General features: G+C 44.5%; 1 protein-coding gene across 1 annotated transcript in view; it reads right to left on the reverse strand.

Annotated features, from left to right (window-relative positions):
- Positions 1-14,260, reverse strand: part of LOC126293648 (carbonic anhydrase 1-like) — a 111,645-nt gene extending 97,385 nt beyond the window's left edge. The window contains exon 1 of the mRNA XM_049986927.1: positions 13,926-14,260. Coding sequence (XP_049842884.1) covers positions 13,926-13,977 — 52 coding nt within the window. The 5' untranslated portion in view covers positions 13,978-14,260. The remainder of the gene's footprint in view (positions 1-13,925) is intronic.
- Between the last annotated feature and the right edge of the window lie 460 nt (positions 14,261-14,720).

A 14,720-nucleotide genomic window follows, 5' to 3' on the forward strand; every position in this document is an offset into this window, starting at 1 on the left:
CCTACTTAGGGAGAAATGATCATCAGGATAATACAAGAGTAATCAGGGCTCGCACGGAAAAATTTAACTGCTCGTTTTTTCCGCGTGCCGTTCGACAGTGGAACGGTAGAGAGACAGCTTGAAGGTGGTTCATTGAATACTCTGCCAAACACTTCACTGTGAATAGCAGAGTAATCACGTACATGTAGATGTACATGTGGACAATCATTGCTTCAGTCACGTTGTTCATCAGCTTCTTAACAGCTAGTCTCGTTCCACTGCACAGTTTCGTTTGGTTCAGATTGCATAACATGATTATCACCGAACGGACACTGAACGGCAAATTGCGCGGTGGAATTCCCGGCAAATCCAATATATTCAGGAATTCCACTGGATAACTGACGACCTCGTCTGGATCGGTAATGTAATCGATCGAAGCGTCAACACAAAATTTTCCGTTGCGAGGGACTAATAATTGCTTGGAAAATACTTCCACAGATTCGTCATTTTTTAACGCGGCAGAAGAATGCTGAAGATTAGATGGCTAGATCACATAACTAATGAGGAGATATTGAATAGAATGGGAGAGAAGAGAAATTTGTGGCACAACTTGAATAGAAGAAGGGATCGGGTGGTAGAACATATTCTGAGACATCAAGGGATCACCAATTTAGTATTGCAAGGCAGCTTGGAGGGTAAAAACCGTAGAGGGAGACGAAGAGATGAATGCACTAAGCAGATTCAGAAGGATGTAGGTTGCAGTAAGTACTGGGAGATGAAGAAGCTTGCACAGGATAGAATAGCATGGAGAGCTGCATTAAAGCAGTCTCTGGACTGAAGACCACAACAACAACAACACATATTTGTTGTTAACTTGAGAACTTTCACGTATCTCCACAACGCTGATGACTTCTAGCTAACGTTTATTCCACCAGCAGCTGTTGACCTTGAATGGTCGGCAGCGTTTGGCGAAAATGGCCCAGCAGCAGGATCATCGTTCCTCCAAAGAGGTCCACATCATTGCACAAATCTCCCAACTTTCGATCAAGTACCTCCCGCTCCTTCCCGCTCTGCCCCCTTCTCTCCCAGTTCTCGTTTGTGTGTCATCGTACACTCATCCCAAATGATCATTATGGAGTTCTGTAAAACTTTCCACATTGCTGAATTTTTGGAGCTGTTGCACGTCTGTTCATCTAGTGCAGTGATTCCCAACCTTGGGGGCAACTACCGCCTGAGGGACAAAATGAGGTTAAAAAGCCAAAAGGGTTCATTGTGTTTCAGTCATCAAAATAAATTACTTTTAAAACATCATTGCTGTTATCTCTATTTTGTAAGACTTTGATACGGATTATATGAGTTATCAGGAATAACGTTTTCGTCAATTACTAGTATTAACGCATGCCACCACACGTTGGAGGTCACAGGCAAATCACACAGGAAACCGAGTACACACGTCCTTTGTGCTTTGAACTGTACAGCTAGGAAAGAAAAATGAGTCATACACTCAAGAGCCCCCGGGCTCAGCAGCTGTTGTGACTGAGCACCTGAAGAATAATTTGGAAAATATTTCGAGTAGATTTCCCCACCATCTTATAGTTCTGGGTGGAGATTTTAATTATCCGAATATAGACTGGGGGACTCAAACGTTCATAACAGGCGGCAGGGAAAAAGAATCCAGTGAAATTGTTTTAAAGTGCTTTATCTAAAAACTACCTTGAGCAGTTAAACAGAGAACCGACTCGTGGAAATAACATATTAGACCTTCTGGTGACAAGCAGACCCGAACTATTTGAAACAGTTAGCGCAGAAAAGGGAATGAGCGATCATTAAGCGGTTACTGCATCGCTGATTTCAACCGTAAATAGAAATATTAAAAAAGGTAGGAAGATTTTTCTGTTTAGCAAAAGTGACAAGAAGCAGATTTCAGAGTACCTGACGGCTCAACACAAAAGTTTTGTCTCAAGTACACATAGTGTTGAGGATCAGTGGACAAAGTTCAAAACCATCGTACAATATGCGTTAGATGAGCATGTGCCAAGCAAGATCGTAAGAGATGGGAAAGAGCCACCGTGGTACAACAACTAAGTTAGAAAACTGCTGCGGAAGCAAAGGGTACTTCACAGCAAACATAAACATAGCCAAAGCCTTGCAGACAAACAAAAATTACGCGAAGCGAAATGTAGTGTGAGGAGGGCTATGCGAGAGGCGTTCAATGAATTCGAAAGTAAAGTTCTATGTACTGACTTGGCAGAAAATCCTAAGAAATTTTGCTCCTATGTCAAAGCGGTAGGTGGATCAAAACAAAATGTCCAGACACTCTGTGACCAAAATGGTACTGAAACAGAGGATGACAGACTAAACGCCGAAATACTAAATGTCTTCTTCCAAAGCTGTTTCACAGAGGAAGACTGCACTGTAGTTCCTTCTCTAGATTGTCGCACAGATGACAAAAATGGTAGATATCGAAATAGACGACAAAGGGATAGAGAAACAATTAAAATCGCTCAAAAGAGGAAAGGCCGCTGGACCTGATGGGATACCAGTTCAATTTTACACAGAGTACGCAAAGGAACTTGCCCCCCTTCTTGCAGCGGTGTCCGTAGGTCTCTAGAAGAGCGAAGCGTTCCAAAGGATTGGAAAAGGGCACAGGTCATCCCCGTTTTCAAGAAGGGACGTCGAACAGATGTGCAGAACTATAGACCTATATCTCTAACGTCGATCACTTGTAGAATTTTGGAACACGTATTATGTTCGAGTATAATGACTTTTCTGGAGACTAGAAATCTACTCTGTAGGAATCAGCATGGGTTTCGAAAGAGACGGTCGTGTGAAACCCAGCTCCTCGAGACTCAGAGGGCCATAGACACGGGTTCACAGGTAGATGTCGTGTTTCTTGACTTGCGCAAGGCGTTTGACACAGTTCCCCACAGTCGTTTAATGAACAAAGTAAGAGCATACGGGCTATCAGACCAATTGTGTGATTGGATTGAGGAGTTCCTAGATAACAGAACGCAGCATGTCATTCTCAATGGAGAGAAGTCTTCCGAAGTGAGAAGGATTTCAGGTGCGCCGCAGGGGAGTGTCATAGGACCGTTGCTATTCACAATATACATAAATGACCTGGTGGATGACATCGGAAGTTCACTGAGGCTTTTTGCAGATGATGCTGTGGTGTATCGAGAGGTTGCACAACAATGAAAAATTATACTGAAATGCAGGAGGATCTGCAGCGAATTGACGCATGGTGCAGGGAATGGCAATTGAATCTCAATGTAGCGAAGTGTAATGTGCTGCGAATACATAGAAAGATAGATCCCTTATCATTTAGTTACAAAATAGCAGCTCAGTAACTGGAAGCAGTTAATTCCATATATTATCTGGGAGTACGCATTCGGAGTGATTTAAAATGGAATGATCATATTAAGTAGATCGTCGGTAAAGCAGATGTTAGACTGAGATTCATTGGAAGAATCCTAAGGAAATGCAATCCGAAAACAAAGGAAGTAGGTTACAGTACGCTTGTTCGCCCACTGCTTGAATACTGCTCAACAGTGTGGGATCCGTACCAGATAGGGTTGATAGAAGAGATAGGGAAGATCCAACGGAGAGCAGCGCGCTTCGCTACAGGATCATTTAGTAATCGCGAAAGCCTTACGGAGATGATAGATAAACTCCAGTGGAAGACTCTGCAGGAGAGACGCTCAGTAGCTCGGTACGGGCTTTTGTTAATGTTTCGAGAACATACCTTCACTGAAGAGTCAAGCAGTATATTGCTCCCTCCTACGTATATCTCGCGAAGAGACCATGAGGATAAAATCAGAGAGATCAGAGCCCACACAGAAGCATACCGACAATCCTTCTTTCCACGAACAATACGAGAATGGAGTAGAAGGGAGAACCGATAGAGGTACTCAGGGTACTCTCCGCCACACACCGTCAGGTGGCTTGCGGAGTATGGATGTAGATGTAGAACACTTGCCAAATATCGTGCAGGGCCCCCACGAGCAGAAGTGCCGCAACACGACGTGGCATGGACTCGACTAATGTCTGAGGAAGTGCTGGAGGGAAGTGACACCATGAATCATGCAGGGCTGTCCATAAATCCGTAAGAGTACGAGGAGGGTGGAGATCTCTTCTGAACAGCACGTTGCAAGGCATCCCAGATATGCTCAATAACGTTCATATCTGGGGAGTTTGGTGGCCAGCTAAAGTGTTTAATCTCAGGAGATTGTTTCTGGAGTCACTCTGTAGTAATCTGGACCTGTGGGGTGTCGCATTGTCCTGCCGGAATTTCCATCTGTCAGAATCGTATCTAGACATACCAGAGGTCCCATATCACTCACCCCACAAAATTACAGAGCCTCCACCAGCTTGAACAGTCCCCTGCTGACATGCAGCATCCATGTATTCATGAGCTTGTGTCCATACCAGTGTACATCCATCCGCTCGGTACAATTTGAAACGAGACTCGCCCGACCAGGCAACCATCAACAGTCCAATGTTGGTGTTCACGGGCCCAGGCGAAGAGTAAAGCTTTGTGTCGTGCAGTCATCAAGGGTACACGAGTGGGCCTTCGGCTCCGAAAACTCACATCGATAATGTTCGCAAAGTAACACTTGTTGAAGGCCCGGCATTAAAATCTGCTCCAATTTGCGGAAGTGTTACACTTCTACCACGTTGAACGATTCTCTTCAGTCGTCGTTGGTTCCGTTCTTGCAGGCTCTTTTTCCGGCCGCAGCGATGTCAAGAGATACGATTTTTTATAGGATGCCTGATATTCACGGTACACTCGTGAAATGGTCATACTGGAAAATCCCCACTTCATCGCTATCTCGGAGATGCTGTGTCCCGTCGCTCGTTCACCGGCTATAACACCACTTTCTACTCAGTTAAACCTTGATAACCTGCCACTGTAGCAGCAGTAGTTTATCTAACATCTACGCCAGACACTTGTTGTCTTATACAGAGTGGTCCATTGATAGTGATCGGGCCAAATATCCCACGAAATGAGCATCAAACGAAAAAACTTCAAAGAACGAAACTCGTGTAGCTTGAAAGGGAAAACGAGAAGGCGCAATGATTGGCCCGCTAGATGGCGCTGCCATAGGTCAAACGGATATCAACTGCGGTTTTTAAAATAGGAACCCCTATTTTTTAATACATATTCGTGTAGTACGTAAAGAAATATGAATGTTTTAGTTGGACCACTTTTTTCGCTTAGTGTTAGATGACACTGTAATAGTCACAAACGTGTAAGTACGTGGCATCACGTAACATTCCGCCAGTGCGGACGGTATTTGCTTCGTGATACATTACCAGTGTTAAAATGGACCGTTTACCAATTGCGGAAAAGGTCGATATCGTGTTGATGTATGGCTATTGTGATCAAAATGTCCAACGGGCGTATGCTATGGATGCTAATCGGTATCCTGGACGACATCATCCAAGTGTCCGGAACGTTCGCCGATAGTTACGTTATTTACGGAAACAGGGAGCGTTTAGCTACATGTGAAACGTCAACCATTCCATACAACAAATGATGATGCCCAAGTAGGTGTTTTAGCTGCTGTCGCGGCTAATCCGCACATCAGTAACAGATTCGGGGATCTCAAAAACATCGGTGTTGAGAATGCTACATCAACATCGATTGCACCCGTACCATTTTTCTGTGCACCAGGAATTGCATGGCAACGACTTTGAACGTCGTGTACAGTTCCGCCACTGGGCAGAAGAGAAATTACGGTTCAAAAATGGGTCTGAGCACTATGGGACTTACCTGCTGAGGTCATCAGTCCCCTAGAAGTTAGAACTACTTAAACCTAATTAACGTAAGGACATCACACACATCCATGCCCGAGGCAGGATTCGAACCTACGACCGCGGTTCCAAACTGTATCGCCTAGAACCGCTGGGCCACTCCGGCCGGCAGAAGTTACGGGACGATGGCAGATTTTTTGCACACGTTCTGTTTACCGACGAAGCGTCATTCACCAACAGCGGTGACGTAAACCGGAATAATATGAAACTTCCTGGCAGATTTAAACTGTGTGCCCGACCGAGACTCGAACTCGGGACCTTTGCCTTTCGCGGGCAAGTGCTCTACCAACTGAGCTACCGAAGCACGACTCACGTCCGGTACTCACAGCTTTACTTCTGCCAGTATCCGTCTCCTACCTTCCAAACTTTACAGAAGCTCTTCTGCGAAACTTGCAGAACTAGCACTCCTGAAAGAAAGGATATTGCGGAGACATGGCTTAGCCACAGCCTGGGGGATGTTTCCAGAATGAGATTTTCACTCTGCAGCGGAGTGTGCGCTGATATGAAACTTCCTGGCAGATTAAAACTGTGTGCCCGACCGAGACTCGAACTCGGGACCTTTGCCTTTCGCGGGCAAGTGCTCTACCTTTCTTTCAGGAGTGCTAGTTCTGCAAGTTTCGCAGAAGAGCTTCTGTAAAGTTAAGAAGGTAGGAGACGGATACTGGCAGAAGTAAAGCTGTGAGTACCGGACGTGAGTCGTGCTTCGGTAGCTCAGTTGGTAGAGCACTTGCCCACGAAAGGCAAAGGTCCCGAGTTCGAGTCTCGGTCGGGCACACAGTTTTAATCTGCCAGGAAGTTTCATATCAGCGCACACTCCGCTGCAGAGTGAAAATCTCATTCCGGAATAATATGCACTATTGGGCAACGGAAAATCAACGATGGCTGCGACAAGTGGAACACCATCGACGTTGGCGGGTTAATGTATGGTGCGGCATTATGGGACGAAGGGTAATTGGCCCCAATTTTATCGATGGCAATCTAAATGGTGTAATGTATGCAGATTTCCGACGTAATGTTCTACCGATGTTACTACAAGATTTTTGATTGCATGACAGAATGGCGATGTACTTCCAACATGATGGATGTCCGGCACATAGCTCGCGTGCGATTGAAGCGGTATTGAGTAGCATATTTCATGACAGGTAGATTGGTCGTCGAAGCACCATACCATGGCCCGCACGTCCGCCGGATCTGACGTCCCCGTATTTCTTCTGTGGGGAAAGTTGAAGGATATTTGCTATCGTGATCCACTGACAACGCCTGACAACATGCGTCAGCGCATTGTCAATACATGTGCGAACATTACGGAAGGCGAACTGCTCGCTGTTGAGAGGAATCTCGTTACCCGTATTGCCAAATGAATTGAGGTTGACGGACATCATTTTGAGCATTTATTACATTAATGTGTTATTTACAGGTAATCACGCTGTAACAGCATGCGTTCTCAGATATGATAAGTTCACAAAGGTACATGTATCACATTGGAACAACAGAAATAAAATGTTCAAACGTACCTACGTTCTGTATTTTAGTTTAAAAAACCTACCTGTTACCAACTGTTCGTCGAAAATTGTGAGCCGTGTGTTTATTACAGCGCCATCTATCACAAAACGAAAAAAGTGGTCCAACGAAAATATTCATATTTCTTTTTGTATTACACGAATATGTAATAAAAAATGGGGGTTCGTATTTAGCAAAACGCAGTTGATATCCGTTTGACCTATGGCAGCGCCATCTAGCGGGCCAACCATAGCGCCATCTGGTTTCCCCCTTCAAGCTAGACAACTTTGTTCTTTGCAGTTTTTTTCGTTTGATGCTTATTTCGTGAGATATTCGGCCCGGTCACGATCCATGGACCGCCCTGTACAGGCGCTGCCGACCGCAGCGCCGTATTCCGCCTGTTTATGAATACGCATGCCTACACTAGATTCTCTGACGCTTCAGTGTATGTCACAAACGGTAAATATGTCATGAAAATGTCGTCTACAGGTTGTAGGTAGTCGCTGCAATAGACCATAAATTGCTTCATTACTTACTTTGAAACCAATATATGAACTAACTGGCAGCACCACACTTTAGGATGTGCACAGAATTATCAACATTATCGTTGTTATTGGAATGGTCAGGCACAAGCGTTAACAGCCTGAAGTCTTGTAATGTCTGCCACTTCAGAAGTGATTTACGAACAGCAACCACAGTGCTCACATTTCAACTAGAAGGATTTTAAATGGGGATGCATGGTGTGAGTGGAGCAAATGCCGCTATGGGGACGAGTGCTTAGACAGCACGTTTTGTAACAAGCGTGTACACTCACAGTGGACAGTTATCTTCGGTGACTGAGTTGTGGGCATCACTCGATATTCACCGGGAATTGCTTCATCATTCATTATAGCGCGCGCACACACACACACACACACACACACACACACACACACACACACACACAAACTAAGTATCATTTACACTACTGGCCATAAAAATTGCTACACCACGAAGATGATGTGCTACACACGCGAAATGTAACCGACAGGAAGAAGATGCTGTGATATCCTAATGATTAGCGTTTCGGAGCATTCAAACAAGGTTGGCGCCGGTGGCGACACCTACAAAGTGTTGACATGAGGAAAGTTTCCAATCGATTTCTCATACACGAACAGCAGTTGCCTGGAGAAATGTTGTTGTGATGCCTCGTCTAAGGAGGAGAAATGCGTACCATCACTTTCCCGACTTTGATAAAGGTGGGATTGTAGCCTATAGCGATTACGGTTTATCGTATCGCGACATTGCTGCTCACGTTAGTCGAGACTCAATGACTGTTAGCAGAATATGGGATCGGTCGGTTCAGGAGGGTAATACGGAACGTCGTGCTGGATCCCAACGGCATCGTACCACTAGCAGTCGAGATGAGAGGCATCTTATCTGCATGGCTGCAACGGATCGTGCAGCCACGTCTCGATGCCTGAGTCAACAGATGGGGACGTTTGCAAGACAACAACCATCTGCACGAACAATTCGACGACGTTTGCAGCAGCATGGAGTATCAGCTCGCAGGCCGTGGCTGCTGTTACCCTTGACGCTGAAACACAGACAGGAGCGCCTGCTATGGTGTAGTAAACGACGAACCTGGGTGCACGAATGGCAAAACGTCATTATTTCGGATGAAACCAGGTTCTGTTTACGGAATCATGATGGTGGCATCCGTGTTTGGCGACACCGCGGTGAACGCTCATTGGAAGCGTGTATTCGTCATCGCCATACTGGCGTATCACCCGGCGTGATGGTATGGGGTGCCACTGGTTACACATCTCGGTCACCTCTTGTTCGCTTTGATGGCACTTGGGACAGTGGACGTTACATTTGAGATGTGTTACGACCCGTAGCTCTACCCTTCATTCGATGCCTGCGAAACGCTACATTTCAGCAGGATAATGCACGACCGCATGTTGCAGGTCCTGTACGGGCCTTTCTGGATACAGAAAATGTTCGACCGCTGCCCTGGCCAGCACATTCTCCAGATCTCTCACCAATTGAAAACGTTTGGTCAACGGTGGCTGAGCAACTGGCTCGTCACAATACGCCAGTGACAGCTCTTGATCAACTGTGGTATCGTCTTGAAGCTGCACCTGTACACGCCATCCAAGCTCTATTTGACTCAATTCCCAGGCGTATCAAGGCCGTTATTACGGCCAGAGGTGGTTGATCTGGGTACTGATTTCTCAGGATGTATGCACCCAAACTGCGTGAAAATGTAATCACATGTCAGTTCTAGTATAATATATTTGTCCAATGAATACCCGTTTATCATCTGCTGCATTTCTTCTTGGTGTAGCAATTCTTTTCCGTTCTAGAGCTTAGTTAGGCGTTAAAGTTGATGATTGGTGGCGGGGGGGGGGGGGGGGAGGGGGCGGGATGAGAGGGAAAGCGTTTGAGGGTTGGGAGGGTGTTGGTCCATGGGGGGGGGGGGGGGAGGCAGGGTACTAGATAATATCTGATTACATTCAGGGGTAGTTGTGTAAGAAAGGTGGGGAACCACTGATCTATCCTTTGCAAATTCTATGGAAGTTTGAGCGCAGAACGAATTCTTCGTACTTCTCCTAACAAGGAGGCAGCGATTCCAGGTGATCCTACAGCCAGCGCTATTTGACCTCGAGGTCAAATCGGAGCTGAAATCCACATTTCCGACTTTTCCGGTGGATTTTCCAAGAACTATCTTTCATACGAGCCTTCTCCTGAGAATTACCAAGTCAACGAAGACAAATCAGCTGAATCGGTGGGGCCGTTCTCAAGTGATGATCTTTCATACGCGCGGCAAATGAATTTTATTTATATACATTTGGGAATTGTATATATATCCTAAATTCATTGCCTCCCTCTCTGAGCCCATATTCATATCCTCCCTCCCTCTCTCTCCCTCTGTACATCTCCACCCATCTCTCTGTCCACCTCCACCGCCTCTCCGTGTCCATTTTCGTCTGAATGTTCAGTAGAGTATCATGTAAAAATTTGAAGTAAATAAGTCAAGACTGTAACACAATATATTACAAAAATATATTGTGTACGTCCAAATGTTCATTAGCGTATGGTTTAAGAACTGGAAGTAAATGGATCAAAAACTTTTCCAGGTTGGTCGTGACAACGCTTCCCCCTTTATATAGGGCGAGTCAGGAGGGAAGGTACATGCTTTGAGACGCGATAGTATTAGTCATTCTGAACAAAAAACCTCATATGGACATGTGCCCTATATCGAATGGTTTCCGAGACAGAACACATTTAATATCGCTTTTGTACGTATTTCTTTAATAACTCGAAAACCGCACACTCCAACGAAAACGTGTCTCAGTACACAAGTAAAGTAAATTAAATTCACAACAGAAAAGGTTCTGAAACTTCGTGGCAGATTAAAACTGTGTGCCGGACCGAGACTCGAACTCGGGACCTTTGCCTTTCGGGGGCAAGTGCTCTACCACCTGAGCTACCCAAGCACGACTGACGCCCGGTCCTAACAGCTTTAATTCCACCAGTACCTCGTCTCCTACCTTCCAAACTTCAAAGAAGCTCTCCTGCGAACCCTGCAGAAACATCCCCCAGGCTGTGCCTAAGCCATGTCTCCGCAATATCCTTTCTTTCAGGAGTGCTAGTGCTGCAGGGTTCGCAGGAGAGCTTCTGTAAAGTTTGGAAGGTAGGAGACGAGGTAATGGCGGAATTAAAGCTGTGAGGACGGGGCGTGAGTCGTGCTTGGGTAGCTCAGGCGGTAGAGCACTTGCCCGCGGAAAGCAAAGGTCCCGAGTTCGAGTCTCGGTCCGGCACACAGTTTTAATCTGCCAGGAAGTTTCATATCAGCGTACACTCCGCTGTAGAGTGAAAATTTTGTTCTAGAGAAAAGATCCTATTTATTTTTTGTCTAGGACAAACGGTTTGCGGAAAGATCGCGAGGATATTGGAAATCTGGAGTGACGCGCGTGCGCTGTGGTTTAGGTACTTTTTGTGGGCCAGTTTGAGGTGGTTTTCCGACTTGATAGACCACACTCTAGAGTCCTGTATCAAAATGTTCGTCACAACTTCCTCTAACTACTGTGGTACGTTGTAAACAATGACAATGAATAATACAGAAAATAAATAGAAATGCACATTAGGTGTTCTGTCTCGGAAACAACTCGGAATAGGGCATACGTCCACATCACGTTTTTTGTTCAGAATCACTAATGCTGTCACCCCTAGTTCAAATACGTTTCCTCCTCAGTCACCCTCTATATTACATAAATATGTATATATTACGTATATTACAAAAGTATGTAGCATATCTGTCTATGTCACTCCGAATCTTAGTTAGAGTATCGTGTAAAAATTTGAAGTAAATAACTGAAGAACCTTTCGAGATTTGTGGCAACTACTCTTTCCCTTTATATGTTACACATATATGTATATATATTACAAAAATGTGTAGGCTATGTCCATTCGAACGTTCATTAGACTGTTGTGTAAAAATGTGTAGTAAATCGAAATTTTCTGTAACAAAGTTTTCCCTTTATATATTACACATGTATTTTTGTATTATACAGTATATATAACAGTCAAATTGATTTTTCTTACTTATGAAAATATGTAACGAGAGAACTGTCACATCGAACGCAAAGCATTTTTTTTTTTTCAATTTTTTTTTTTCGTACCAGAAATACCATTACCATCCACAATTACGAAGAAAAAGATCAACCAAATTGACGAGCGTTTCTCAAGTGATGATGATTCACAATTGATTTTAATTTCGTGTTTTTCCGGTGGATTTTACAAAAATTTTCTTTCGTACATACCTTGTCTTGAGAATTACTAATACAAGCAGGGGCGGTGGCAAGCTGGGGGCTATGAGGGCTTTAGTCCCCCCTCCCATGGAGTATCATATTACACTGGATAAAATGACTTCAGAAATCAGCGAATATGTTACTTCAACAGATTCAATCTCCTTTTATAATCATGTAGCCATATAGGTTGCAATGTATTCCAAACACATTTTGACGAAAGAATAAGAGCAGCAAATAGCTTACTACCTAAAACAATAAATATTTAACTTAAAATAGGCGTCTCATCATTTATTAAGACACATTTTTTACCCTGAACCCCAAAACAGTTACCAAAAACTACTTTAAGCAACACCAAATCTTAACAGTTTGTCGTTATAGGACCCCAACTCTCCTTTTCTTAAGCCATATTCCATTCCCCCAAACTCCTTCACCCCTCCCCCTCTTGACCGACTTCTAGAATCGGCCCTGAACACAACAAATACAAAAATCAATCATATCTGTCCGCGAGCCATTCTTAACTGATGATGATATTACATGCATGCGGCAATTGACGTTAATTTCCCAGTTTTCCGTTGGATTTTCACTAAAATTTTCTTCCTTGCAGAACCTCTTACTGACAATTACGAACACAACAACAACAAAAGAAAAATTATCCAAAACGATCGAGTAATTCTCAAGTGGCGATCTTTCACACAAGCGGCAAATGATTTTTATTTATACAGATTTCAACAATGTAAAATGGTGCAAGATGTGCGAAATTCTGAAAAAACAGGGTTAAGCTGTGGGGAGAGACAGGTAACATACAGTACGTACAAGAGCCAAGACGGAATAACAAGAGTGGACGACTAAGATCTATGTGCTCGGATTAAAAAGGGTGTAAGACAGGGAAGTACTGTTTCGCCCCTACTGATCAATCTGTACATCGAAGAAGCAATGATGGAAATAAAAGAAAGATTCAGGAGTGGAATTAAAATTCAAGGTGAAAGGGTATCAATGATACGATTCGCTGATGACATTGCTATCCTGAGTGAAAATGGAGATGAGTTACATGATATGCTGAATGGAATGAAGAGTCTAATGAGTACAGAATATGGACTAAGAGTAAATCCAAGAAAGTAACGAGAAGTAACAGAAATGACAACAACGAGAAACTGATCATCAGGATTGATGGTCACGAAGTAGACGAAGTTAAGGAATTCTGCTACCTAGGCAGCAAAATAACCAATGACGGACCGAATAAGGACATGAAAAGCAGACTAGCACTGGTAAAAAGGGCATTCCTGGCCAAGAAAAGTGTGCTTCGAGGAATAAATCTCTGAAAATGTACGTCTGAAGTACAGCATTGTTTGGTAGTGAAACATGGACTGTGGGAAAACTGGAACAGAAGAGACACGAAGCATTTGAGATGTGGTGCTACAGAGTAATGTTGAAAGTTAGGAGGACTGATGAGGTAAGGAATGAGGAGGTTCTGCGTAGAATCGGAGAGGAAAGGAACATGTGGGAAACACTGACAAGGAGCAGGGAAGGATGATAGGACATCTGGTAAGACGTCAGAGAATGAATTCCATGGTACTAGAGGGAGCTGTAGAGGGCAAAAACTATAGATGGAGGCAGAGACTGGAATACATCCAGCAAATAATTGAGGATGTAGGTTGCAAGTGCTACTCTGAGATGAGGAGGTTGGCACAGAAGAGAAACTCGGGCCGCATCAAACCAGTCAGAAGACTGATGACTCAAAAGAATATTTCTCTTGTAGCGCCCTGCACATCATTTATTACATCAGTCATAAGAGACTAATCCGAAAATACGGCCAATGATTGTCTACTATCTCACCTGTGGCGGCGAAGAGAACGATGCCCAACACAAGCGCCTGGTGGAACACCATACTTCAGCTATGCTGGTGGATTGGGCGAACTAGTGTTTGCTCGCCCTGCAACGGCGAAGAGCAAACAGAAAATATCTGCACTGCGCAATTTATGAAGCGGCGTAGAAAACAAGATTTTCTTGTAGCGCTGTAGGTGGGGGATATCTTTCGTAACTAGTTAATCACCACAATAAGGCGTCACACACAATGCATAACAGTTGAACGCCCTTAATGAGGCGCGTCCGAAGATAATTCTTCTATACTTAGGTGCGAAACGTGTTACAACTTGCTTCAAATTTTTCCGAAGACACCCTCAGTTCCCTAGGTAAATTAGTCGGCGTGACAAGGTAGCCTAAACAACGTCCTAACGCCAAGGGCGCGTTATCCTCTCAGGGTCACCAGATTATGGCAAACTGGCTGATAGAGCCGCACGGCGACTCCAAGAAGTTTATCTTTTTCCGGGTTGGGGCTTAACGACGTATGATTATCCACGTCGTTAGAAAAGAATTACCTACGTATTAGCTTAGTGGACGAGTTCGTAGCGTTTCTCCATAACTTTGATCAACACAACAGATACACATAAGAGAGACTAAACTAAACACTGTCCGAACAGGCCTTGGAAGTTCTCAATGGTTACCGACCGGCCGCCGTGTCATCCTCAGGCCACAGGCGTCGCTGGATGCAGATATGGAGGGGCATGCGGACAGCACACCGCTCTCCCGGCCGTATGTCACTTTACGCGACCGGAGCCGCTAATTCTGAAT

Source organism: Schistocerca gregaria, chromosome 10, assembly GCF_023897955.1.
Source record: "Schistocerca gregaria isolate iqSchGreg1 chromosome 10, iqSchGreg1.2, whole genome shotgun sequence".
NCBI lineage: Eukaryota > Metazoa > Arthropoda > Insecta > Orthoptera > Acrididae > Schistocerca > Schistocerca gregaria.